Genomic DNA, 27,952 nt, shown 5'->3' on the forward strand with positions numbered 1-27,952 from the left:
TTTAGCTAACGTTATATTTATTCCCGCTAGCTGGATGGCAAATCGTAACCAGCTGATACTTATGGCGGAACTGGCAATGGCTGAATCTTAACTGGACTACTGGATTGCTTCTATCGGGTAACAGAGTTATTTGCAATATATTTACAAGCGACGTCAGCTTTCGAACGGTTTGGTCTATTTGCTGGAGTACAAGCTAGCAAGCTAACGCTAATCTAGTTGTATGTAAGGGCGAACCTTAACCAGCCATTACAGTTTAATGAGAGTAACGTTAGTTGGACTGCTGGGCATCTGTTTTGGTTTTTAAGACGAATGCAATATTGACTAACTACCTACACCCAGTAGGTAGCGAACATTAATGTTATTACTATGTTGTAAGACTTCATAATCAGTATGGTGGATAATGCATGGTGAGAGTCTGACTCTGAGTTGGAGTTGGTTGGAAAGCGGCAGGGATTTTGCAATGTTGTTGCCACTTGCTGCCAGTCTACGTGTTGAATCAGGTCGCTCTGTCCGTGATTGGAAAAGACTATTCCCTGGAAGCCATGGGATTAATGCTACAACATGCTTGGAAAACTAGCAAACCTCACAGTTATATAGCTAGTTAACGTTACACAGGTCTGTTAAATTGCCATAATTTGTTAGCAGCCCATAGATTTTTTTTTACTTCATGTTTATTCAGATTGGTTATTGAGAGGGAGACTAGACGTAAAGACATGTACAATAGTTACAACTATAATTGTGAGGTACGGTAAGGTAACATATTCCTTGATCATGGGGTTGACCGTCCATATTGAAGTTGTGATTCATGCTAAAATGAAGTTGGTCCATTCTTTTCCATACAAATTCTATACTGACAGTTGAGCTGGTGTGCATTGTAATACTTTAATGAGGTTTTGAGATGTTCCTTGTCTCACTTTCCAGGTCTGTCTGTTGATGATGAGCCTGATGACTGTCTGGTCTACTATTTACACTGTCTTTGAAGGGACAGCAACAGGACTAGTTTCTCTGCACTAAGTGAAGACATCTCTTTCTGGAGAATTGAGAAACATGCCCTTGCCATTTGGCTTAAAACTCAAAAGGACTCGAAGGTATAATGTTTCAAACAAGAGTTGTCTTGTCACTCGGATTCAGCTGCTCAATGGGGAGTTTGTTGAGTTCACACTTTCCGTGGAGAGCACTGGGCAGGAATGTTTGGATGCAGTTGCTCAGAGACTCGAGTTAAGAGAGGTATGTATTTTCATGCAAACACAAGTGCTGATTGTTCTCTTTTGACCTATTTGAGATTGACTATCTTGGCATGTAAGCATTCTCGTAGGGGCTGTCCTCTGGTCACATGCATGCAACCAATATGTCATGTTTACTCATGTATTGTGCCCTTTTTGTGACACTCTACTTGTGAATTTGTCAATGGCATATATTGTACATCACATCACACATATTTGCAAAGATGTTACATATTAGAAAATGGAGCCAACAATCACAGAACCTGGACTTTGATAAGACCTAGTCTGGTTAGTAGTCAGTGCTAGAGCAGTTGTTCTCAAACCTTTTGACCATAACCCCCATAAAAAAGATGCTTATGAAGTCCAAGCCCCCAGTTAGAAATGTGTTAGTATGTAATGCTGTATTGTTTGTTTTTGATGTAACATCATATTAGTGGAATTGTCTGTATCACCACATGCTTCTCCTGGAACCTCTTGGAAGGTCATGTATGCATTTTCTGTCACCGTAATTGACAGAAAAAGCATAACTGTATTCAAACTGTTTCAGCAGGGGCTACTGTAGGTTATAAGCTTATAATGCCATTTGTTTTCTGAGATAAAACAATCCAAGTATAAGTAATGATTGCCAAATGCAAGGTGATACTTACAACAGTTGGCTGGGGGGAGTAGTAGGTACTAGGTAGGTGATAAGTAACAGGCATACAACCATACAGTTCAAATGTTAATGAAACATCAGATTGTATTGACAAACTTGACGGATTGTACAGTCTAATAAGTACCTCAATGCTAAGCTTGTAGACAATTTTACCTCAAAGAACAGAGCTGCCCTTATGCTATTGTCTATTTTGTTAAGATTTTACTTGCCATGTGCCATAGTTGGCAAAATCATTTGTTGACTAGTGTCTGCACATTTTTGTTAACAGATGTCATTCTAGGATAGGGGTACACAGCTATGTTGGCAAATGGCAAGTAATGTTCTAGTTGTGGTTAGAAGCAGGCAGAGTATTGTGGCAAAGTTCTCACCCCCAGAAACAACAAGCCTACAGGTGACTTCTCTTACCAGTGTTCATTGTGAGATGCCCTCGGCTGAGTTTCTGCCAGACAGTCACAAGACTGAACAAGGAGTGGCACTAGCTGTAACCCTCCTACAGCCATGTTTAAATGTTCAGTTGAGTGGACCACCGATCTGCTGAAGCCTGGATCTTCTGGATGTTATTTAGATATTCAGGAGAAGAACTGCAGGTTTGATCAGTTAAACTGAGCAGTTGAATAGGTAGCATATCTGTTGTTGATCTCAAGTAATCACATATTACTGTTCTAAAGCTTAAGCTTGTAATATGACATTGTTTAAGATATTTAAACTAGGCTATGTTAAGCCCACATTCCTTCTAGTTTACTCCAAATAGTTGATCCCAAATTGGCCTGCCAGATTTACAAGTTGTTGCCTGACCTCCTCCATCAGTGTGCTTTACCTGAGCGTCTCCTCCATCAGTGTGCTTTACCTGAGCGTCTCCATCAGTGTGCTTTACCTGAGCGTCTCCATCAGTGTGCTTTACCTGAGCGTCTCCTCCATCAGTGTGCTTTACCTGAGCGTCTCCATCAGTGTGTTTCACCTGAGCGTCTCCTCCATCAGTGTGCTTTACCTGAGCATCTCCTCCATCAGTGTGCTTTACCTGAGCGTCTCCTCCATCAGTGTGCTTTACCTGAGCGTCTCCATCAGTGTGCTTCACCTGAGCGTCTCCTCCATCAGTGTGTTTTACCTGAGCGTCTCCTCCATCAGTGTGCTTTACCTGAGCATCTCCATCAGTGTGCTTTACCTGAGCGTCTCCTCCATCAGTGTGGTTTACCTGAGCGTCTCCTCCATCAGTGTGCTGTACCTGAGCGTCTCCTCCATCAGTGTGCTTTACCTGAGCGTCTCCTCCATCAGTGTGCTTTACCTGAGCGTCTCCTCCATCAGTGTGCTTTACCTGAGCGTCTCCATCAGTGTGCTTTACCTGAGCGTCTCCTCCATCAGTGTGCTTTACCTGAGCGTCTCCTCCATCAGTGTGCTTTACCTGAGCGTCTCCTCCATCAGTGTGCTTTACCTGAGCGTCTCCATCAGTGTGCTTTACCTGAGCGTCTCCTCCATCAGTGTGCTTTACCTGAGCATCTCCATCAGTGTGCTTTACCTGAGCGTCTCATCCATCAGTGTGCTTTACCTGAGCGTCTCCATCAGTGTGCTTTACCTGAGCGTCTCATCCATCAGTGTGCTTTACCTGAGCGTCTCCTCCATCAGTGTGCTTTACCTGAGCGTCTCCTCCATCAGTGTGCTTTACCTGAGCATCTCCATCAGTGTGCTTTACCTGAGCGTCTCATCCATCAGTGTGCTTTACCTGAGCGTCTCCTCCGTCAGTGTGCTTTACCTGAGCGTCTCCTCCATCAGTGTGCTTTACCTGAGCGTCTCCTCCATCAGTGTGCTTTACCTGAGCGTCTCCTCCATCAGTGTGCTTTACCTGAGCGTCTCCTCCATCAGTGTGCTTTACCTGAGCGTCTCCATCAGTGTGCTTTACCTGAGCATCTCCATCAGTGTGCTTTACCTGAGCGTCTCCTCCATCAGTGTGCTTTACCTGAGCGTCTCCTCCATCAGTGTGCTTTACCTGAGCGTATCCTCCATCAGTGTGGTTTAGGTCTAATGTTTCCACTTGCTTTCGTTTGCTGTCAGATAACATACTTCAGTCTGTGGTACTTCAACAAGCAGAACCAGCAGAGATGGATTGACCCAGACAAGCCCCTGAAGAAGCAGCTGGACAAGTATGGGCTGGAGCCCACTGTTTACTTTGGAGTGGTGTTTTACGTACCAAGTGTCACCCAACTCCAACAGGAGATCACAAGGTGAGGCGTGGGGAAAACATATGTTTGTATATACATTGTGATCATGTACTTCTCAATTTTACATCAAAAATGTTAACACCTATAGGCAAGTCATTATCTTGTCTGGTGACCTCAGCAGGAAATGGACCTGTCATTTGTCTTTGAATGTTGTTCACACATGACTGTAATGACTTACACCCATTGCTGCTAAATTGAACAAGGTTGTCACATTTAGTTGAAGGCCCAAAAGTTGCCTCTAGTCTTTCCTCCACTCTTAGTAACCCCCTTGTTTCCTCACAGATATCAGTATTACCTACAGTTGAAGAAGGATGTCCTGGAGGGAAGGATCCCATGCTCGATAGAACAAGCTATTCGTTTGGCTGGCCTCGCAGTGCAAGGTAATAGGATTGCTCAGTGGTCGTAACAGAAACATCAATTTGAATAATTTGAATAGCCTAGTGTCCCATGACCTTCATCTAGCTGTCATGGCCCCAACCATTGGCCCCAACAGCTGGAAAATAGCCTCACAGCTAAAAAGTACATGGAATGAAAATTCATCACCTGGCCTTATTGCTCAGCCCAAGCAAAGTTACAGGTGCAATTACAGCACAGTTGTCCATAAGTTATGATATTGATATCCAAACAAGGGTGATTGTTGAACTACACGCAACCTGGAATGGGCCCACGAGGGAGCTTTGGTCTCAGTCAGAACAGAAATGACCCCACCCTCCACATCTTAAAAAAGGTTCTGGAATAGGCCCTGGAATAATTTGTGCTGGTTTCTGTGTGGGACACTTGTGACAGGTCAGACTATGGGCCCCATTGCATTAATGTTTTGGCTTGGCACTGCTAGTCTGTTTCAGCTGTAGTAAATTCCAGAACTAGTGCAGTAAGCCTATTGATTCTGAAACAGTTGACTTTAGCCTCCATTAGAGCAGGAGTAAAATCATTCTTCTCAACAAAAACTTTCAAAGCACAGCCAAACAAATAAACTTTATTGCATGTAATTTAAAATAATGTTGTTTAGAGGTTTTTGCTGCTCATATTATTTTGAAACCTCTGTTCATTTTATAGAGCTTAGTCATGGGTTTCTTTAATATAAAGCACTTAACAAGCCCTGTCAAGCATAAACCACACCATAAACTTGCTCATGGGTGTGTGACTGTGAACTCTCCTTGCATGAGTTTTTGGCCTGATAAGTCCTCCTCCAGCTTTTGCCCAGCCAGAAGAATCTCAGACACTGCTGGCAAAGTTATATCAGGCAGTGCAAGTTACTGGCCTGGGTGTTAGCATAGCACAGCCGCTGAGATCACTTACTGTTGCAGCCATGTTCAAATGACTGACCAGCATGCAATTCCTACCTTGAAGAAAAGCTGCAAGCAGGCTCTTGCAAGCTCCCTAAAAGTTTATTTATTGCTTAAATTGTCGTTTGAACTTTGCATTTGTGTGCTAATAAAGTCAGACAGCTCCTATTTTGTGCCCCTAGCCAGCACAGTTTGGAGTGAAGGGCAGTTGTAACTTTTGAGCAGTGCTGATGCCTGGGATACCCAACATAGCTGTGAACATTGCCAGCAGGCGGGCTGAAGGACCACTACGTTGTCAGACGCTGAAGAAATTCCCTTCCATAACAAATGGATCCCCTCCTTTCCTAAAATTAGCCCATCTTGTCATCATACACCGCAGCTTTCCAAAAAGGAACTACACCACTCAAAAATCCCTGCAAGCCTGTTTCTGCCTTACTGCAGAAATAAAATGGACATATTACCAGATTTGACTCGGTACGGGACTGGAGCATGCTTTAGTTTAATGCTAGTGTTACGTATGTTTGACCTTCTTTATTCATGTAACATTTCTCCCTTATTCTCTTGTCTTTAGCTGACTTTGGAGACTTCAGTCGATATGACTCCCAGGAGTTCCTCCAGAAGTTTGTGCTGTTCCCTATTGTAAGCATTTTATCGTCCATGCTCAACATCTAAATGTCAGATATGTTTCAAATGTCATGTGTTGTACGCTAGTATCATAGTAGTCATATCAACCTTGACTGTGTCTGTGCAGGGCTGGATCCAGGATGAGCGAGTGCTGGAGGAGGCCACTCAGAAAGTGGCTCTTCTCTATCAGACCTACAGGTGAGCAGTTTTGCGAAGCCTGTTCTCCATCTGGGATACCATCATGTCTTTCATTCCCTTCACAAACGGTTTCACATCTCACCGAGGCGGACACAGTCCTACAGATTCAGCCCCGCCTTCATCCATCCAGGCAATCGGCCTGTTTTGATCCTCTGTTATCATCTGCTTTCACTTAGTAGACCATATGTGAGCTCATCTTCACTTAGTAGACCATATGTGAGCTCATCTTCTCTTGTGATTTACACTTGGACACAAGCTGGCCTAGCACCAAACCCCACGTTGCCCACTCTATCTTGTGCTCTTTCTGCTCACTCCAAGGACAGCTGTTTCTCATCACCCCATCCCATTCCAATCTGCAGATTTCTTCATTCCTGTACCTCATCCTCCCCATATAGGTTGGCGGTGTGTCTGTGCGGTGTGAGAGCTATTCAGGCACAGCACATCCCCAGAAATAGTAGTGAAAGCTTGGCTGTGGTTAAAGGCGGGGAGGGAGGAGGGGAGGTGTCAGGTTAGTGGTGGGGAGGTGAGAGGTGAAGAGTTGAACAGTGTGTCATCTTGATCTTGGTGTTTAAGAAATGGCTGCTGCGGTTTGTCAAAGGTGCCGTGAAACAGATGAGATGATGGTGAAATGGGATTGCTGGATTGCACAATCTGTGGTTGATGGATGTGTATGCTTATATGTATATGCATATATTGTGTGTGTGTGTTGCCAATTATTTTGTTTTTGTGTATTTTACAGTACAAGTTGACACATTGTTTTGCTTGTTTCTGTCTTGTTGCGTTATGTTGTTTCAGTGGGTTGACATAATTTCTTCATTTTCAGGGGGCTGTCAGCCCCCGAGGCAGAGATGTTGTACATGCAGGAGGTGGAGAAAATGGAAGGCTATGGCCAAGAAAGCTATCAAGCCAAGGTAAATCCATACCTGAAATCCCTAACAGTCCACATCTAGAAGCATCGAGTTTGGTTACTAGAGTGTTAACTCCGAAGCTACATTATATTAATACTAACTGCAAAACTTGAGTAAAGAATTATTGGGTAAAAAAAATAATGTCCTCTTTGATTCACTGAGAGGTGGATAGGTAATTAATTGAGATTTGGTAGTTTGGATTACATGATCAAAAAACACACTCATTGCCACTCCTTTAGGTGATTTGGCCTCACAGTTTCTAATTCTGTCCCTTAAAATGTGTTTCTAAATCTCTCTATCTTAACAGGACAATTCAGGCACAGACATTATCCTTGGAGCCTGTCTGGATGGCATCTTTGTCAAGCACAAAAATGGCAGGCCGCCTCTTGTATTTAGGTAAGTCTAGAAATAAACTGGGGAATGTTAGTTTTATTTTTACAGTAATGCCTCACAGTCCTGCAATATGATCTGCTTCTAAATATGAAGCCCTGAATAAAAGCTCTGTCTGGTATTTTCTAGCTCTGAGCAGTAATTACTGTATAATGACTGCATCACCATACTGTATATTGCATTTTGTGGTATAGTCCACAGCTATTCTTGCTGTAGGTGAAGTTGTGTCCTGTATAGTTAGAAAGAAGTTACTCCCGCACACTGTCTCCAAATGCAAATAAAAGTTTAATAGAATAACGTTTCGGTCATCACGACCTTCATCAGATTAATTTAATCAAAAAATTCATAAAATGAATCTGATGAAGGTCGTGATGACCGAAACGTTATTCTATTAAACTTTTATTTGCATTTGGAGACAGTGTGCGGGAGTAACTTCTTTCTCACTGTGTCGGGTTTTGCCCTTCTCCGACGCACCTGTCGCGTAGGTGTGCGAAAGCCTTTTCTCCTCGTGTCCTGTATAGTTACCTAATGCCCTCTAGACCTGAATTTGGCTCAGGAGGAAATGAGTCAATTAGACTGCGATCGGTGAGAAGGACGACAGAAGCATTCCCTGTCGTGAACGACTCAAGCACTGACTACTCCTGAATGTACAAAGCGTTGCATGCAGTAGATAGACACCTTTTGATATTGACTCCCACATGCATATGGTTTTTATTTGACATTGTCACAGCAGCCCCACGCTCTCTTAAAAGCCCTCTGTGGTTTTCTGCAGTTAAAAATGTGACCGCCATGACATCATGTGTTTCCCCCCCCCCCTCTTTCTCTTTGCCACTGTGACTTTAATTGGCTATGTAGGTGGAATGAAATTAACAACATGAGTCACAACAAGTCCTTCTTTGCCCTGGAGCTAGCCAACAAAGAGGAGAGCGTTCAGTTCCAGACCGTAAGTCTTCTCTTCTCTATCCTTCCTCAGGGGAAGGGCTTCTCTTATGGGATAACTGTTTTCTGGAAATAGCCTTTATGATGGAGCTAGCAATCAGCCAGTCCTAACAATGCACCTGTGTGTGTTTGGGTAGGGCGGTAACTGGGGCTGTTTGGGTATGCTACACATGGGTGGGTCACAAAGCCACATACCACTGGCTGAAGTTCCATGCAGAAGTATTTGAGGGGATACGCTGGAAGGCCTTTGCTTGTAGATAATGACGGAAGCACCACCACTGTACTGAATGCCTCAACTTTCTCAAGATTTTTTCCTGCTCCTTTCTTTTGTGCAGGAAGACATGGAAACCTCCAAATATGTGTGCCGGATGTGTCTGGCCAGGCACAAGTTTTATAAGATTAACAAGAGTAGCCTGTAAGTGTTTTTCTCTGAACATGTCTAGCCTAGTTCCTGTCCCTTTTCTTTCTGGCCGTCTTTGTGTGCATGTTGTGTGCACGTGTGGCCTCACTCCTCTCCTCCTCTCCTCTGTCTTCAGAGAGGAGTGTGACCCCCTGCCTTCTGAGGCCTCCCACAAGTCCATTCTCACTCTTTCCTTTCCTCGCTTTCCAATGCTCTCTCGTCCCTCTCTGCCTTTTAACAAGGGGTGAGCAACACTGTCGTTTACCGCCTAGCAGTATGTCCACCAACCAGGTGCCAACAGCCATCCTTTCCTGACTCACCCAGCCAATCACATCCCAGGAAACAGGCTCCCCAAATCTAAATGGGCCTTAAGCTGTAGAGCCTCTAGTCATTTTGGATCCAAGCAAAAAGATTAATGTCCAAACATTGCAAAAACCTGATCAAATCTACAGGGATTATTGGGCTGAGCCAGTAACACTATATGCACAGTAAAAATAAATAGACCCAATTGATTTACAATCTATATTTCATTATAGCCGTGTAATTCAATTAATATCTGCATGTATTCGTTTTCTTAGTAAGCCTGTGAATATAAAAGTAATCCACCATCTCTTGTGTAATTTATTTAACTGACAGTTTTTTCTCCTTCAGTCAAACCCAGCCCACAGTTGTCAACCCAGTGAGACGAAGGTCTTCAACTAGACTGTCTCTGGTAATTTCCAGCTGCGCACAACCACACACACACACACACACACGCATACACACACACACACACCCCTCTCCCCCTTGTGTGCACACACATTGCCTGCTGAATTATGGCTTGCGGAATGCATCCCATGACACGCGTCATTTGCCACAGTCAAGCCATAGCAGTGCTTGAGCACACATTGGATTGATGTGTAATTGTATGCTGCTGGGCAGCTCTGGGATCATGTGTGCAGGAACTCAATCCTTCTCTTGTCTGATGTTGATCTGCAGCCAAAGCCTCAGGCCTACATGATGCCCCCACCTCAAATGCACTACAATGGCCATTTCACTGAGCCCTACACATCATCACAAGGTAACTACAGAAATCGACTTGCAACTATGAAATTGCAATGTGATAACTATAATTAGAATCATAATTGTGGTAGCTCATACTGCTTTCGTCTTAATTGGAATATGTCATTGCTTTCCATTTCAAATTCCATGACCGTCTATGGATCTCCCATTCATTTGTTCTCCTGCAGACAACCTGTACATGAACAATCAGAATGGTTACTACTACCACTCCCAGACCAGCCTGGACTGCTCTCCTATGGAGTACGGCGGTGGAGGGCGTTTACGTAATGGCAGTGTGTACAGCGCCCACAGCACCAGCTCTCTGACCAATCCCCAGCATTACCTCCAGCCCTCCCCCATGTCCTCCAACCCCTCCATCACCGGCAGCGACATCACCCGGCCTGACTACGTCCCCTCGCACCGCCACAGTGCCCTCATCCCGCCCTCCTACCGCGCCACGCCCGATTATGAGACGGTGATGCGGCAGAAGAACCGTGGCGCAGGGGGAGGGATGGTTCTGGCCGCGGAGCACCGACAGAGCCACTCCATGAGGAACCTGAACATCGGCAACTCGTACGCCTACAGCAGACCGGACCCTCTCGTTTACAGCCAGCCGGAGATCAGGGGGGAGCATGGTGGAGGGACCCAGCACCACCACTACCCCTTCCATCTCAACTCCAGCTTCCACAGCCCCTCACCGTACCCCTATCCCACAGAGAGGAGGCCCGTGGTGGGGGCAGTCAGCGTCCCGGAGCTCACCAATGTCCAGCTGCAACAGGCGCAGGATTACCCGGCCCCCAACATCATGAGAACACAGGTGTACCGACCACCTCCCCCCTACCCGTACGCCCACCCGCGGCCTGCAAACAGCACACCTGACCTGTCGCGCCACCTGTATGTGAGCAGTAGTAACCCGGACCTGATCATCACGCGGCGTGTGCACCACTCAGTCCAGACCTTCCAAGAGGACAGCCTGCCGGTCGCCCACTCACTACAGGAGGTGTCGGAGCCTCTCCTCCTTAGCGCGCCCGCACACAGACACCCACACCACGCCCAGAAGCGCAATTCCATCGAGATTGCTGGGTTGGCGTATAGTCTAGAAGGCCTGAGGGTGAAAGAGCGGACAGTGTCTTCTTCAGCCGTTGAAACTGCCACCCCCCCTCCGGTCATGCGCAGTGGCGGTGGCCCATCCCGCGGCTCACAGCTCAATGTGTACTTGGAACGTACCAAGACAGAGGACGGAGGTGACCTCAAGGATGACGTGCGCTACGGACACAAGAAGTCTCTTTCTGACGCCACCATGCTGGTTCACAGCAGTGGGGAAGAGGAGGAGTTTGAGGACGATGGTGGGCGTCACACACCCCTTTCTCAGGATGTGATGGCAGGCATTCTTCCTGACCAACAGTCAAAACAACACCACAGCATGACCGCTCTCTCCTCTTTGACGCCTCAACAACAGACTCCCAAAGAGCCTCCACCTGCGTATCCCATAGGCTCCTCCCTTGACCCCGCTCTAACTGGCTCCTTAGCCTATCAGGCTCACCCTCTGATCCAGGACGTGGAGCCTCTGTACCTGCTGTCAGACCTACGGCAGCCCAGGATTATGCCCTCTGTGTCAGAGGGAGACCTGAGCGGCCAGGCCAAGCAGAAGGCTAAGAAGGACTTCAAGAAGAGGCCTGTGTCCGATGTGCCTGCAGGGAAGAAAACCGTAGAGGGTTTGCCACCTCCGGTGAGTCCTGTCATCCCATTTTGTTTGACTCTACCTACATCAGCCTGTATATCCAGATAGTTAAGCACATGATAATGCAGTCGTTCTAATCCGGTTTTACCAAGGACATTTTACTGAACGTCCATTTCGGTCTCTCCATGAGCCCCTTCTAAACATGCAGTGAAATCCGGATTATAACCAGCTGCTAGCCGGTCGGCTTGCATGTTTAGAAATAATTATCTGCCTTATGCGCACTCCCACGAGTGCAGATCATTACCATCTGAGCCCCTAGTACAGGATCCGCATTATTGGAAAAACGGCTGTTGTTTAACACCGGCAGCTCATGTTCCGGATCATGTATGTCTGAGTGGGCGGGTGGTTAAATGGCACTTTACAAACCATTAATGTCCCGGTGCTATTTAATAATTTCATGAATGATGTAGTTACGTGGCTGGATTATTTGGAAGAGAGCCAAATATAGGTGAGTAAACAAGTAAAAGTTTAATCGTCCCCCCTCCCCCATTGCCGTAGAAATGGGTGCTTTTTTGGGGGGGGCACCAGTTTCAGGCAGACCCCTGAAAAGTGTTTCGGCAAAGTTTGGAGGCGATCGGAGTAACGGTGTGCCTTGCAACTCCAGACATACACGCATACGGCTCTCCAATTATACAGGTAGTAGTAGGATTTGTTGGACTGCATGCTTTACCAGCCAAAAGCCGGCTAAGAGAAACATCTTGAAGGCAAGATGAATGATTTAGCAATGAGTTGCTACATCTTATCAGCATGTGGAGTAGTGTTACTGTAATTTATTGGCAATGCAAGTGTCAGCTTCCTCACACAGTGCGACATTCCACAGTATGCCGACATTATCTTACTTCTACCCGCTTCTACCCCACAGAAAACCAAAGTTCCAATGAATAACATGCTCCCTCTGTCGTTCAGGTGTCTGCCTAGTAGGTTAGGTTGTTGTTGGCACTTCTGCAGAGACATAAATACCATATGTCTATGCGTCATCTATGAAAATACTTATGCACGTAGAAAACCATGATGGGTAGTTTCAGGGTCACATGGTGAATGACGCACACAGGTTCACTCCAGCATACCTGCATATTGAAAGAATGTGGTTGGCTTGCCTTGAAAAACCGGACAGGGGACATTCTGTCGAGAAAATCCATTCGAGGCTGCGCTGTCCCTCCCCTCTCTGCGACTCGCTGCCTCCGTCTGAGTCTCAGACACAATTCCTTCTCACTTGTTGCTTGTCCCTGTTGTGTTGTGACGCCAGGGCATGAAGAAAGGAGCCAGGTCAGAGGTGAAGAAGATGGGCCCTCTGAAGGTGGCGGCCCTCAACGGCCTCTCGCTGTCCAGACTGCCAATGCACGACGAGGGCAAAGATGAGCCCGAGCAGGCCTCCAATGACGAGAGGGTAGGGCGCGCTAACACGCTAATGTGCTGCTTCAGGGCTTTGAGTTTGTCATTGGCTTTGCTGAAAAACATGGGCTTAGCAAGCAAGAGCTAGTGTAATGTTTAGTAGGCAATGGTTATAAAGCTGGGTGATATGGTTGAAATCAATATCACGATAATCATAAAGATTTTTCCCTATTTCTATATCACAGTATGGCTTACATTTGCAAAATTACATATTCATCAAATTGAGGTCCATCAGATTGAACTGCATGCTAAGTGTAATGTAAATTAATATTCCTTAAAATGTTTGTTTAATTTCATACTTGAATACATGTCATCTTTTAAATACAATTTGCTTGTTATCATCCATTTAGACAACAGAATTGTGTATCACATTATGATCATATCTCCAGAAGATGATTCCACTGAAATAGTACTAGGGGTGGGAATCACTGATGCCCCACGATACGATATTATCACGATACTTAAGTCACGATACGATAGTATTGCGATATATTGAGTTTTGCTATATTGCGATATATTTTGATTTATTACCTTTTTTCAACTGCAAATGATGTCCCAAAGGTAAAAACTTTGTCAACATCTGTTTTATCTAATCAGATAAAGTTCAATCATTTTTATTGGAGCAAAATGGCATTGTCAAGCAGACAGGCTGACCAACACTGTCATAATGTGGCGGCTGAATACCACAGACCACAGGTTCAGACACCGTTAAGGCACAAATACTAGGAAGCAGAGTAATATATAAAAAATAGCAATCTTTATTTCGAAAAAGGTTATTTGGTTAATTAAAACAGCGCTCCGCACAACATCACAGGTTGGTTATGGCAGGACAGGTGGCAGGAAAAATAACACAAAACTAACATAAACAACCAAGGCAGTGGCCCCACTCACTGCAACCCAAATGGAGAAAACATCATTAATTCCCCACATTAACACAACATATATAATTAATTCCCCACATTAACACATAACATAATAAACCCACCTCTGTTCTCCTCCCCTATTGCCACACTGTAGGCCTATGTTGCACCTGCTCAAAGAGCCCTATAAAACAAACACAAATTTACATTAACACCAGGCATGTGAACAGCAAACCACCCTCCCCCCAAAATACAGGCAACACATGATTATATATACCTTGTATAGGTGATCCACTGGCACACACACACACAAGGAATTAAGGCCAGACGCCTCTCCGACACTGGGCCCGCTTCTCCTACAAAGAAATCCCTTCATTAATTTATTAGTTCGCAACGCCGGACAATGACGCTTCAGCATAACATATGGACCAGGCCAGGGACTTACCCCAAACACAGCACACGCTGTCGTCAGCCCGTCGCAGCCTCGCGAGCTGCTCAATATGCCGCTGGGCCGCTGGCTGTAACAGCTAAATGCAGCTGAGCCCAATCAGGACATCGGGGCAATGTGTAGCACAACGTGCGGCGCGGGATCCCAACCCTTCGCGGAGGCGACCAAGCCCAGTCTGACAGCCGCGGTTCGCCAACAGGTGCCTCTTATTGCCTCAATCACAGCTCCGCACTCAGATTACACTTCCGGCCAGACCGGCGCAACTCCACCGGGCTACAATAAAAACCTGTCATAAATGTTGCATGCACTTGACATTTTGTATAATAAAATATCACGATACTTGGCATTCGATACGATACTACATATTGCCCACAAAATATCACGATACTATGCTGTATCGTGTATTTTCCCCCCCAGCCCTATGAAATACTATAGATAAGTGCTAGTTGGTCATTATGGAGATTTGTGATACATTTCAGATTTGTCACTTTTTGTTTGTATTTCCTAGTCCCCCACATTGTAAATGACTCTCCACTGAATATAGAAACGTTGCTATGGCTACAAAGAATATATACAGTTAAGTATTTAACATAGTTACTGGTACTTAGCAGCTGGTAATGTTAGATGTCTTTTGTTTGATGAGGCTTTGTTGTGAAGGCAACGTAAAGTATGGAAAGGAAAATCCAGGCACTGCACTTGTCTGTTTCCAGTCATTTGTTCCCTCATTTTCCAAGAGCACCCAACACTTTTTTGACCTGCTTCGGACAATAGAGCGACCTATTAATTAAAAGTCTTGAGGTTGACTTGAAATTATCAGTCAGTCTTGTTATCTTGATGCTGTTGGTTTTCACAGTAGAGGGGAATTCCAAACTTGATTTCTCAAGACACTTTTGTTTTGATTGTCACTTGTTGAACATGGATTGGAAACTTTGTCACTTGTTGAACATAGTTTCCGATCCACACAATCTCACAGACACAAGAACTAGCTACCAAAAATATATTAAGCCTAGGTGATTTTGTATTCCAGGCTCATTGTAATGTTCAGTGATCGTGTTCTCTTCCATACATTGCAGTTATTTATTTGCCTTTTTCTCCATCCATCTGCTGCCATGCACCAAGTCTGATCAGATTTAGTTGAAACTTGGGAGAAAGGTGCATCTCAATACTTCGCTTTGACTAGGGATGTTGCGATCAGGAAATTCTGTAATGATGATTGTTGTTTCAAATCATTTTCAATTAATGATGTAATTGTAAAGAAAGAAAAGAAGAAATTAATAAATACGTAAAAATATTAAAAATAAAGAATGTGCTGATCGCTGAAGTCTTATGTGGGTGTAGCCCACATTTTATTATATAACAGTACACATTGCCAAAATCACTTGAGTAAGCAAAACACCAACAAGAACCAAATCAGTTAAATGATAAACATTCAGGGCATCCCAGTGGCTCACCTGGTAGAATGCGTATCACAACGGCTTAGTCCCTCGCGTGGGCGACCCGGGTTCGAATCCGACTGTGGTCCTTTGCCGCATGTCATCCCCCCCCCCCCAAAAAAATTTGTTTTCTATTTCTTTTTTAGAACTATACACGGACGAAACAAAACAGACGAACAGGCTCAGACACAGGAAAAGAAAAGAAAGAAAAGGCATACATATATCATTGACATTCAATAGGGGTGTCACGATACACTCAGTTCACGATACGATACGTATCACGATACTGGGTTCACGATAACGATACGATACGATACGATTTTAACAATATTTTTTTAAACTTGAATAATGACAATATATGACTGGAAAAGTAGTATTTTATTTGAAATGCACAAATACAAAACATGCTGTTGTGGGAAATTGTTATTACAATAACAACTAGAAAAAACATGAGATTGGAGATAAGGCTTATCTTGAAATAGAATGAGTTACACCGTCACTTAGATTTACTTTGAACTAAAAGGTTTCTCAGCAGTATAAATTCTCATTATGCATCTTCAGTTTTTCTTCAAACTCAAACAACAAGACTTTTCTTAATCTATTTTTTATGCATCTTCAGTTTTTCCTGTCAAGTACCGTAATTTCCGCACTATAAGCCGCGACTTTTTCCCCATTTTTCGGCCCTGCGGCTTATATAACGGTGCGGCTTATCTATGGATTTTTCCAGCTAACGGCCACTAGGGGACCTCCTAAATCTATGGATTTTACAGGTTACACAGCTTCATCTGCACATCATTTCGCGGAAATCAACCGGCATCACGTGATCGCACGGCGAACATGGCGCTCAGCTAGACAGCTGCTACACCAGACCAAACAATATGTTTTAGCGATCTGATCTAAAATGAATAAGGTGACCAGAACCAACTGAATAACTTTAAAGAGTGGGGCGAATGTCTGCTGGAAGAAGCACAAGACTGAAAACCAGTAAGCAGAAAGAAAAAGACGAAGCAATCACCGCCATGAATGAGGAAATGACTCACCTGCTGGAGGCTGGAGATACACCGGCTTGGGCTAAACTTTTACTCCGTGAAACACTATCGATTAAGTCCGACATCGCTCAGAGGTTTGAGCAGTTGAAAACAAGTTTAAAAACGTGCAGAAGTCCATCCACTCACTCACTAAAGAAAATAAGGCAACCGTGAACAGAGTTTCTAATGCGGAAAAGCGCATCAGCGCACTGGAGGACAAAAACAACACAGTGAGTCCGAAAATGGATAAAATGCAAAAACAAATCAAAACCCTGCACACGCAGGTTGGTGACTTAATCAGCAGGAGTAAAAGAAATAACATTCGCCTGATCAATGTAAAAGAGGGAGCTGAGATTGGTGACATGGACGCTTTCCTTGGCAAAATCCTGTGTTACATCCTGGACCTGAAGGAAGGCGAGAAACCACCAGAGGTGGACAGGGCACACCGGGCGCCTCGGCCACGTCCAGACCCCGGCCTGCCACCGAGGGCCATCTTCATCCGCCTACTCCGCTGGCCCGACCGTCAACTCATCCTCCAGGCTGCGGGGAAGAAGCCCCTCACCTGGCTGGGAGGGTACGCGCTTTTTCGTCCGGCAGGACCTCTCCGCGTTGGTGCAACAGAAACGCGCAACATACAACAGCATCATCGAAAAGGTTAAAGTCAATGGATATCGTTTTGGCGTACTGTACCCAGCGAGACTCGTCATAACCATTGATGGACAGCGATTTTTTTTTTTTTTTTTTTATTTATTCGTTTATTTGTCAGGGACAATGCAAGAATCATTGTAACAAGTTACAAGAACATGAAACATATGCGATGCATATAGGATATCTAGCCAAGGCTAATTTGCAATCCCTGTCCCTGGGTAGGCTTTTCTAATAAAAAACATAATCTAAACAAAGTGCAAACATAAAAATTGTGACACGATCATACAAAATTTACAGTAAAATTATGCTACTACATCATACAAGATTTACAGTAGAATTACACCACTACATCAGTAATCAATGGTCGCAGGTTTGATTTTGCTTCAGCCAGTGTTTCACCTTTTCATTAAAGCTTTTCAGATTAGTTTGCATTTTTATTTCTGTTGGTAGGGAATTCCACATGTGTATCCCTTTTACTGAAAAGGATGACTGACCGAAGGTAGTTTTGCGTTGGGCCACTCTACAATTGCCATTCGCTGATCCCCTTGTGGCAATTCTATTGCTGTTTATTTTTGTGACATATGGTGAAAGTACGGCTGGGACGAGATTATTCACACATTTAAAAATCAACTTGACAAATGAAAACTTAATGAAGCTGTCAAAACTGAGCAGCTTGTACTTGTGTAGAATTTTACAGTGATGCCATTTCATTTGTTTTCGATCCATTATTTTCAGTGCCTGTTTGTACAGTGATGTGACAGGTTTGACAGTTGCCTGTGAAGCCTGGGCCCATACAGTTACACAGTAAGATAAGTGAGAAAATATCATGGCATGCATGAACAGTTGAGCTGCCTTGAGAGGTATGTAATGTCTTATCATTCTAAAGCAGTTCAAATTGATCTTGACTGTTTTGCATATTTTTTTCACATGTTTGTCAAATTTGAGTTGAGAATCCAAGATGACACCTAAGAATTTAAAATCGTTGACCTCTTTTATTTCCTCTCGATCTATTTGTATTATGATTGATTTATGATTCAGCAGCGGAGGCGGAACGAGCTCAAAGTGAAACTGCCGAATATCTTTTGAGTTGGACTGGTCAATAGTACTGTGAGTAACTAAAAGAAAAAAAGAAAAAACGGAATTCTCTCTTCTTTAGCACTCTTTCTAACTATAAATCCACTTCTGTTTTAATTTCCTCTCTTGCCCTCTTTTCACCACACCGCGGACACTGTGTGCACTGTAAAAAAAACACAGGTGGTGTTGTGTTATGTTGTTTTGTTGAAATGTTAATAAATGGGAGCTTCCTCAAACAGCCATCTCTTTCCCGACAATCCCCTCTGTGCACGAACCCTTACATATGGTAATTAAACATTAAAACACCTGCAGCTTATAGTCCGGTGCGGCTTATATATGTAACAAACAGGCAATTTTGCTGCTGCGGCTTATACTCAGGTGCGCCTTATAGTGCGGAAATTACGGTAAACAGTTTTGCCAGAAACTCAATTGAATGGTTTCTCTCCTGTATAACTTCTCATGTGTCTCTTCAGAGACTTGTTCAACTGAACTACTTTCCACACATTGAACTTCAACAAACAAAGACGTTTCTTAGTCTATTTTTTTTTTTTTTTTGCGATATGAGATTTCATCTCAACGATACATATCGTGACGTTTTACTATCGCGAAATTTCGTGGGACGATATATTGTGACACCCCTAACATTCAATATTACTTTTTTCCCCCTATCTCTCTTTTTTTAACACACAGGCTAACATGTAACCCCCCACCCTTCCCACGCACACACGCACATACATACAGGAATTAAATGGGGGGAGGGGAGGGGATAAGGAAAGGGAAAAGAAACAAAAGAAACCATAACCAAAAAAACAAAACAAAAAAGGAAGGTGAGTTACACCTGCTGCTCGGCTGGAAGCCTCTGAAGGCTATTTATATCTCACCACTGCTTTGGCATTTTCAAAATGACACTGATTGGCCTAAGAGAAGTGGTACAATTATATGTTAAACCAAGGTGATATATTTGTTATGGATTGGCCATGAATAAGGACTGCATCATTCATCGGGATGACATGTTTACTGTGGCCTTGTTTTGTCAGTGCAAAGTGCTGGAGCAGCGTATGGAGCAGGGCATGGTGTTCACAGAGTACGAGCAGGTTCCGAAGCGTCGTCCATCGGGCGACTGCACCATCGCCCAGCTGCAGGAGATCGGAGAGAGGAACCGCTTCCAGGACGTGCTGCCGTACGACGACACCCGAGTGGAGCTGGTTCCCACCAAGGAGAACAACACGGGTTACATCAATGCCTCACACATCAGAGTAAGTGCATAGACCTTTCTTACTCGAGGTAGCGCAGTACAGATACATCCAGATGACGCTGAGTGCATTCACATCACATGACCAGCAGCCAGGCCCGGTTCTACGGGGGTGCAAAAGCATGCATTGCACCCTTATTTTAATTGTCTGCATGCTCAGTTGAAAAGTTTTTTTTTTTTTTTTTTTTTTTTTTAATAAATGCTACAGCTGCACACTTACTGTTTAAACTTGAATTATAGTTGTTGTTTTTCTTTGTTCTTTGATGTGATTTTATGGCTTTTTGGCACCTATATGTAACCTTTTAAGGTTGAGATAATTGTATTATCATTATATGGTCCAAATATTTCAGTAAAGCACTTGAAACACTTGAAATATTCTTGCTTGGGTGGTATCATTCTACTTGAAATGATGGTCAAATGCATTATTTTTAGTAAATAACATGTCAAATTTCGGCCGGGCATCTGCACCCCTTCCTATCTAGGATGCACCCCTAGTCATCTTGTTCTGGAACCGGCCCTGCCAGCAGCTCTTTAGAAAGAAGCCTTTCTTCAGCAGTGACGCCAACACCCAACTTCCTTGAACATGACATTTTCTGGAGCGCTTCTGCCTGCTCAGTGTTGCATGCAGTCATTGTTAGCTTGATATCAGACATCCACCGTCTGTCTCCCCAGGGTTACAGCCACTAATGAGTTGCAGGCTTACTTCCTGTGTGTGCTGGCTGGCTGAGCGGGGAAGAGGGAAATTTCATGATTGCTATTTATTCATATTCAGTTTCTCCATTCTCACATCCCATTGATATTTAATAGAATTGGTCTACGCTGCTCAGTCTGAAATCCATTTTCCGCTGCCCTGGTTCACAATGTGTAGAAGAATTCCTGGTGAGACCCTGTGATACGATCGTACTAATGAATTCAAGTAATAAAGAGTGTGTCTCCCCCCCTAGATAACAGTAAGTGGACATGAGTGGAGCTACATCGCCTCACAGGGCCCCTTGTCCAACACCTGTCAGGACTTCTGGCAGATGGTGTGGGAACAGGGCATCTCCATCATTGCCATGGTCACCGCTGAAGAGGTGCGTTTGGCTTTTCTGTCATTTAGCAAGATTTTGGTCATGTACAGCTCGGTATGCCTCGGCCCGATGATCTACTTCCACGTCCGTTTCCAGAACCTGGTCTTCATTCTTTCGCTTGTCCTTTAATCGCTCCAGGAGGGCGGCCGAGAAAAGAGCTTCCGCTACTGGCCCCGGCTGGGCTCGCGGCACAACACGGTGACGTACGGCCGCTTCAAGATCACCACACGGTTCCGCACAGACTCCGGCTGCTACGCCACCACGGGGCTGAAGATCAAACACCTTCTGACCGGCCAAGAGAGGACCGTCTGGCACCTGCAGTACACAGACTGGCCCGACCACGGCTGTCCTGAGGACTTCAAAGGGTTCCTCTGTGAGTGGGATGGCTTAAGCTTTTTCCTTTCCCAGTCATTGTCCGTTTAAGATCTCATCTCTACCTGGAAGACAGGTTCTGAAAATATACAGGGTTCGTACGGTCATGGAAAACCTGGAAAAGTCATGGAAATTTGAAATACAATTTCCAGGTCATTGAATTATCATGGGGGGTAAAAAATCTCTGAAGTTTTGGAAAAGTCATGGAGATTTGTTTAATAAATATTTTCATGACGTTCATTTACACAGTTTAAAATAATGTGCGTGCTTTTAAAAGAAACAATGTACCGTAATTTCCGCACTATAAGGCGCACCTGAGTATAAGCCGCAGCAGCAAAATTGCCTGTTTGTTACATATATAAGCAGCACCGGACTATAAGCCGCGGGTGTTTTGATGTTTAATTACCATATGTAAGGGTTCGTGCACAGAGGGGATTGTCGGGAAAGAGATGGCTGTTTGGGGAAGCTCCCATTTATTAACATTTCAACAAAACAAGCATATCCCGCTGGGGATCTTTTCTTTTGGCATTGTGAGACGCTTAAAAATCACCATCGGCGGGAGCTTTACTCCAGATGCTGTGCAGCCAAGAACACAAGTGAAATTCGTTCTCTCGTGACCTGTGGTTCTCAACGTGATGGACGATTCACCTTTCTTGTTAACAGTCCTAGTGAGAGGCAGGTCGAACGTCAAAGGCACTTCATCCATATTTATGATCTGCTCCGGTCCGATGGAATATTCCTTGATCTTTCTTTGTGTGAATTCGCCGAAGTTTGTAATTTTCTCCTGGTAGTCGGGAGGGAGTTGCTGACACACAGTCGTCCGCGCCCTGATGGACAGTCCCTTTCGTCTCATAAATCTGAAACACCAGGATGGTCCACCTCTAAAATGTTCAATTTTCATTTCGGTGGCGACTGTTTTGGCCTTCAGTCGGATCTGAACGGTGGACACACCTCGGCCGTCTGCTCTCTGTGTCAACACCCTGATGCCAAGGTTACGTGCTGCTGCTCGATTTCCTTCTTTCCTTCTTCTTCTCGCCGCCATCGTCGTAACACAGCCAGTTCTCCATCTTTTGAAGCATGATGTTAGATTACAACGAGCTAGTTGTGTGGCTTAGCCTTCCAAAATGTTGCCGTTAGTTTTTTAGAATGTAATGCATAGAATTGGGAATGTTACATTCAATTTCATTCAGACTGTCTTTCAGGCTCAATCGCTGCCATTTTCCCCCCAGAGCGAGGGAGGAGGGAGGGTGTTTTACTGTAGTGGCTGAGAGAGCGTAGTGGCACAGTGCTCCAATCAGGTCGCGAGGCACATTTTTTGCAACATCATCCAATCAGGGTCTCGCTCTCGTAATGTCTGTCTTGCTCTCGTTCTGCCTCATACCAACATCCATAGATTTTGGAGGTCCCCGAGCGGCCGTTAGCTGATAAAATCCATAGATAAGCCGCACCGTTATATAAGCCGCAGGGCCAAAAAACGGGGAAAAAGCCGCGGCTTATAGTCCGAAATTTACGGTAATGTTATGACAGTGAGTTAGTGTGTTTTGTTTACGCTTCAACTCCCAGCCGTGGGCGTTCGATTCATGGCTGCATGAAAATAACCAAGAGCGCTTCTTCTCCCCAGCTCATAAACAGCCAATCATGCCTCTTGACAATGGGCAGTGCTAGTGACAACAGCATGTTTGGTTTCATGGCACCACATGTGAAACAACAACACAGTGCAGTGCAGAGGAAGAAGACATGGAGGAAATGCCAGCTCGCCAGTATGGCAGTATATTGGATTTTTCTAGTCTGGCCGAAAGCAGAACACTGTTGCCCACGGACATACATAGCCTGTCTGTAAACTATGTTTAAAAGTGCACAGGCGAAGGGAGCCAACACATCGAGTTTGGCCAGACGCCAATCAACATCCATATGGTGCCATGAAATTATTTAGGAATTTATCAAGTAAATACAGTTTGTGAGGAAGACAATTGTTGTACAAAGCTGTGGTCCTTGTGCTAAAACTACATATTTACTCAATGATATCACTGGTCCACAACTTAACTCAAATCAACTCTCAAGAACTGTAAACTGTAAATGAATGCCTGCAAAACGGTTTACAGTTTTCTGATATGTGTGTGATCAACATGTGCAAAACAAATCAGCATTCTTTTTAGCCCTGTGCACGCATATGCGTTTTTTTCCACGTGCGGAATCGGACGCCTGCTGTTGCCTGCTGGTCGCTTGGTGTTGCAGCTTGATTGGCTGGTATTTCCATCTTCAATTGGTCCCTCCTCTCGTAGCTGCCGTCCGCCGCTCATCGCCTTGCAAAGCATGCTGGGATACCTGGCGACATATCCAATACAAAATTAATTGGCAGCAGCGACAGCAGGCGTCTACACGTGGAAGAAATAAATAATGTGTATGTAGGCATAGGGCATGAGATTAACGTTATCACATTTTTTCCAGCCTACCTGGAGGAGATCCAGTCTGTGAGGAGACACACAAACAGCATCAGTGACCCAAAGAACACCAACCTGCCTGTGCTGGTCCACTGCAGCGCTGGAGTGGGGCGCACCGGAGTTGTCATCCTGTCTGAGATCATGATCGCCTGTCTAGAGCACAATGAGGTAGCTTCTTCACCATGGGTGGGCAATTATTTTTCCGGGGCAGATTGTTGCTGGGGGCTACATTTTGTTTTTGTCATGCCATAACCTTTAATTTTATCACTAGATTAAATGATGGAAAACGTACTGTGCACTTATTTGTCAGCACTACAGTATATTGAAAATCACTCCAAACAGCCAATTTAGGTAATCTCATTATATATATATTTTTTTGCTTCATAAGTAAAATGGTGTGGCCGTATAATGCCCAGGTCTGATCTTCACCCATGTATAGCTATTTTCACACATGAACTCCGGATCAGGTGAGGGTTGCTCCCCACTGAGCCTGCCCCGGATGATACGTGAAGTGTACCCTTTCACACATGAGGCATGTTGCATTCTCACATGAGTAGCACCTCTGCAGAGTTTGTAAAGTAGAGAGGGGGCGGGGGCGGGGGTGGGGGAATTTGGGCATGACCACACAATGGAGAGTTGTGAAAACTAAAAATACGTAATGGCCGATAACTGCCTAACGTTCACGGCATATAATCGTTTGCGCATAACGTTAGTAAGTAATTAATTAAACAACCCTACAACTCACGCCCAGATGCATCGATTTCCTCGAGTCGCAAGCACTACAACCAAAACAGGTCTTTGCTATGTTCAGTCCTAAAATGCATCAAACCTACTAGAATTATACAGAATACAGGAAGCTAGATGTTTTTACCTTCAAAATAAAATAAATGTTGTATTACTTAGTAACAAAAAATCAGAATGTCGACTCACTACGGGTTAAAATTGACTTTTCGAAGGGAGCAGATATTCTTCCAGTTTATCTCCGTTCTGTATCTTTCGAAACACACACAAAAAACATTACACGTGCATTTACTTTATTTAATTGCCATTATTGTGATGGTTATACCCGGAAGTTTTCGTTTTATACTGCCTGACTTGACGCTACTTGGAATTTGCGCTTCTGCCATTGAATCTTCACAAACGCTGTGTAAACGTTAAATCAAAGACATGAACGCAACCAGATCCAGATACCCTACCTAGCGATGTCCAATACTGGGAAGCGGGACGACCCTCGCGTCCAAAAATGCTTATTAAATGTGTGTGCTGTGCGAAGCAGACATGAAATCAGATCAGAGCCATGAGCCTTTCAATCCAGCAATCCAGCAACATGTTGGCTGTCCCACACGGAGCAAGTTTGAACTTCATTTGGAAACCAAATGGCATGATGTGTTTTTTGCTCGCTCATTCACATCGACTATTTATATAATAATAATCTGCCACGATGTCTCTGTCCTCATGCACTCACGAGCTGACTACTTCACGGAGCTCTGGAGGGGGGGGGGGGGGGGGGACAATACGCTTCTGCGACTACGGCTGGGGCTACACTTCCCTCCGTCTAGGAGGAGGCTCCGCGGGAGCGCGCATGAGCCACGAAAATCTGTTCACACATGACAGCCATCCGCATGGCCTCTAGATAACTCCTGAATTCCAAACATGTGTGAAAGCAGCTTATGATTGCATCTGTTATATATTCTATCTTGGCTGCGTTCACCACCTCTGTGTGTTTTCACTCCTATTTTAAATGCACCTAGCTGTATCTGCCTCATACTACCCTTCTGTCTGTCTGCTTCAGATGCTGGATGTCCCGACGGTTCTGAGCATGCTCCGTCAGCAGAGGATGATGATGGTCCAGACCATCTCTCAGTACGTCTTCATCTACAAAGTCCTCATCCAGTTCCTTCGCAACTCCAGGCTCATCTGAGCACAGAGAGCTGCCCCGCCCCTCTCCCTCTCCCAGCGTCCCAAACTCTGTCCCGCTCCTTCCTCCCCAACGTCCCAAACTCTGCTCATCTGAGCACTGAGCGCTGCCCCGCCCCTCTCCCTCTCCCAGCGTCGCAAACTCTGCCCCGCCCCTCTCCCTCTCCAAACGTCCCAAACTCTGTCCCGCCCCTCTCCCTCTCCAAACGTCCCAAACTCTGTCCCGCCCCTCTCCCTCTCCCAGCGTCCCAAACTCTGTCCCGCTCCTTCCTCCCCAACATCCCAAACTCTGCTCATCTGAGCACTGAGCGCTGCCCCGCCCCTCTCCCTCTCCCAGCGTCGCAAACTCTGCCCCGCCCCTCTCCCTCCCCAAACGTCCCAAACTCTGTCCCGCCCCTCTTCCTCTCCCAACGTCCCAAACTCGGATTCGCTCCTCTCTCTCACCCAACGTCCCAAACTCTGCCCTGCCCCTCTTCCTCCCCAACGTCCCAAACTCTGTCCCGCCCCTCTTCCTCCCCAATGTCCCAAACTCTGTGATCCCAGGTGATCGGAGGCTGGGATTTCCTCAAGGTTTATGCCAAACTGCATTGTGATGGTGCAACTGTACAAATCAGTTCAAACATGGCGGTCGGTATTTGGTGGACCCTGTTTTGACCCTTTGTCCAAGTATTAAAGTAGGCAAGACTGATGGAACGAATTATGTGTGGATATACAGCAAAGAAGCATCGCCACCTGAAGGAGCATAAAGACTTCCATACGGCCTGCCACTTAACAGTATTATATATAATTTTTATTTTTTATTTTACATATTGCTTAATGAAGCCCAGCACTTTTTCAGTACCTTGCTGTACATAATGAACCATTGTTAAGCTGCAGTAAAAAAAATCTATATAATGATTGTGTATCAAAAGCAACTGACCTATTTTCATTTGACTTTGTATGTTAGGATTACCATTGTGGCAACACTTGGTTCTGATAATGAAGAATGCTTTAGTGGAACTTAATAATTATGAAAATGGGAGAATTTATTTTTGTCTCATATGAAGACTGGTCTTCAGATCAGATGGATTTTAACATTGCCATGTGACCCCTAATGGTACGGATGGGGGCTTGTCCTGAGGCCCTGCATTTGCCTTGTTTTATAAGAATACAGGTTTACAAACAACAGAATGATTCTAAGGGTGGTGTAAAGTAAGACCAGTCATCTGGCTGTGCCACCAGAGAGCAATTGGTATGGGCAGTATATGATTGATAGGAGTGCATTCCACTTTTTGTAGTGGAGGTACAGAGGAGATTATTAGTCACAGTTCTCAGGTCTTCACCAAAGAATACTTACTGCCCACTCGCTTATAACAGTAAGGCTTAGAAATCCTCACACCGGGTGAACGTTTCTTCTTACTGGCCTATTTTAACATCTATCCATTCAGGATTTGTCACATCACACTGATTGATCCTAAAGGCCTTCATATCCCCTTTTGTTACAGAAGCCACTGTTTCTTTCAGTCTTCAGTTAGTTTTGGATTCTTAGGAAGTAGAAACACATGGCACAGGTTCTACAAATCCGAGGTTTAAGTTCATGATGACTGAGAAGAGGAAGAATGTCACAGGAAGGGGAAAAAAACTCAATCTGAAGTGGAGAGTGAAGTGAAGTTTTTAACGAAGCAGGGTTTTGGTAAAACTGGAAAATAGATTTTTTTTGTATTCATATTTTTTCATTACTTCTATCATGAGAGCTGGTGTTTGTTGACAAATTGAACTCTGCACGCTCTGTCATAGTGAGTGCTGTATTTATTGAGCGAGAACATATCTTCCATTCTATTTTTTTTCTCCAGACAAAGTGCCTAAATATGATCTACAGTGAGTGTATAGTTGAAAGGGCTCTGTATTATTGCATAATTATGAAGGAAATATGAAAAAAATATCTTCCTGGTTCCTGGTTTTTCCATTCAGTGTCATTTCTCATGAGTGCAGTGATTTGTATTAATAATGCCAATCAATACATGTGAGAAACACCTGTGAAGAACACTATCACCCAACTTCCTGTTTCCAGGAGCACGAAAGGTTTCAAGATTTGGCATTCAAAGATGGAAAACTACAAAATATAAGCTAGTTCTTGCATTGAGCTGGTTTCCCCCAAAATCAACTTAGCATTGCCTTTGTTCCATTGTAAGTACATAACAAGGATGAATGCCTAGTGCCTAGTAGTCATGACAAATGGAGAAAGGAGGCCATTTAACAGTATTCAGATACAAGTGTCTCAGCATTGTGCCCTCTTGGTTCACCCATGCTCAGTATTAGTGTGAAGCAGTAAGGGCCATGTTACAAGCAGGGTGGGGGTGCAGGGCCACATCACAGGCAGGGTGGGGGGTGCAGACCGGCTCTAGTTACAGTATTCTGGC

At 44.6% G+C, this 27,952-nt stretch overlaps 1 protein-coding gene across 1 annotated transcript; it reads left to right on the forward strand.

Annotated features, from left to right (window-relative positions):
- ptpn21 (protein tyrosine phosphatase non-receptor type 21) lies at positions 1–27,900 on the forward strand. Its single transcript, XM_083633932.1, has 19 exons — positions 1–117; positions 922–1,227; positions 3,925–4,094; positions 4,374–4,471; positions 5,949–6,016; positions 6,129–6,199; positions 7,023–7,110; positions 7,415–7,503; positions 8,353–8,440; positions 8,772–8,851; positions 9,488–9,548; positions 9,815–9,896; positions 10,066–11,606; positions 12,865–13,005; positions 19,539–19,757; positions 20,698–20,826; positions 20,962–21,196; positions 23,644–23,804; positions 25,429–27,900. Exons 2-19 carry the CDS (start codon positions 1,048–1,050, stop codon positions 25,555–25,557), a joined length of 3,630 nt encoding a protein of 1,209 aa, XP_083490058.1. The 5' UTR covers positions 1–117; positions 922–1,047; the 3' UTR covers positions 25,558–27,900.
- Positions 27,901–27,952: the final 52 nt, after the last annotated feature.

Source organism: Poromitra crassiceps (assembly GCF_964638095.1).
Source record: "Poromitra crassiceps genome assembly, chromosome: 3".
Taxonomy (NCBI): Eukaryota; Metazoa; Chordata; class Actinopteri; order Beryciformes; family Melamphaidae; genus Poromitra; species Poromitra crassiceps.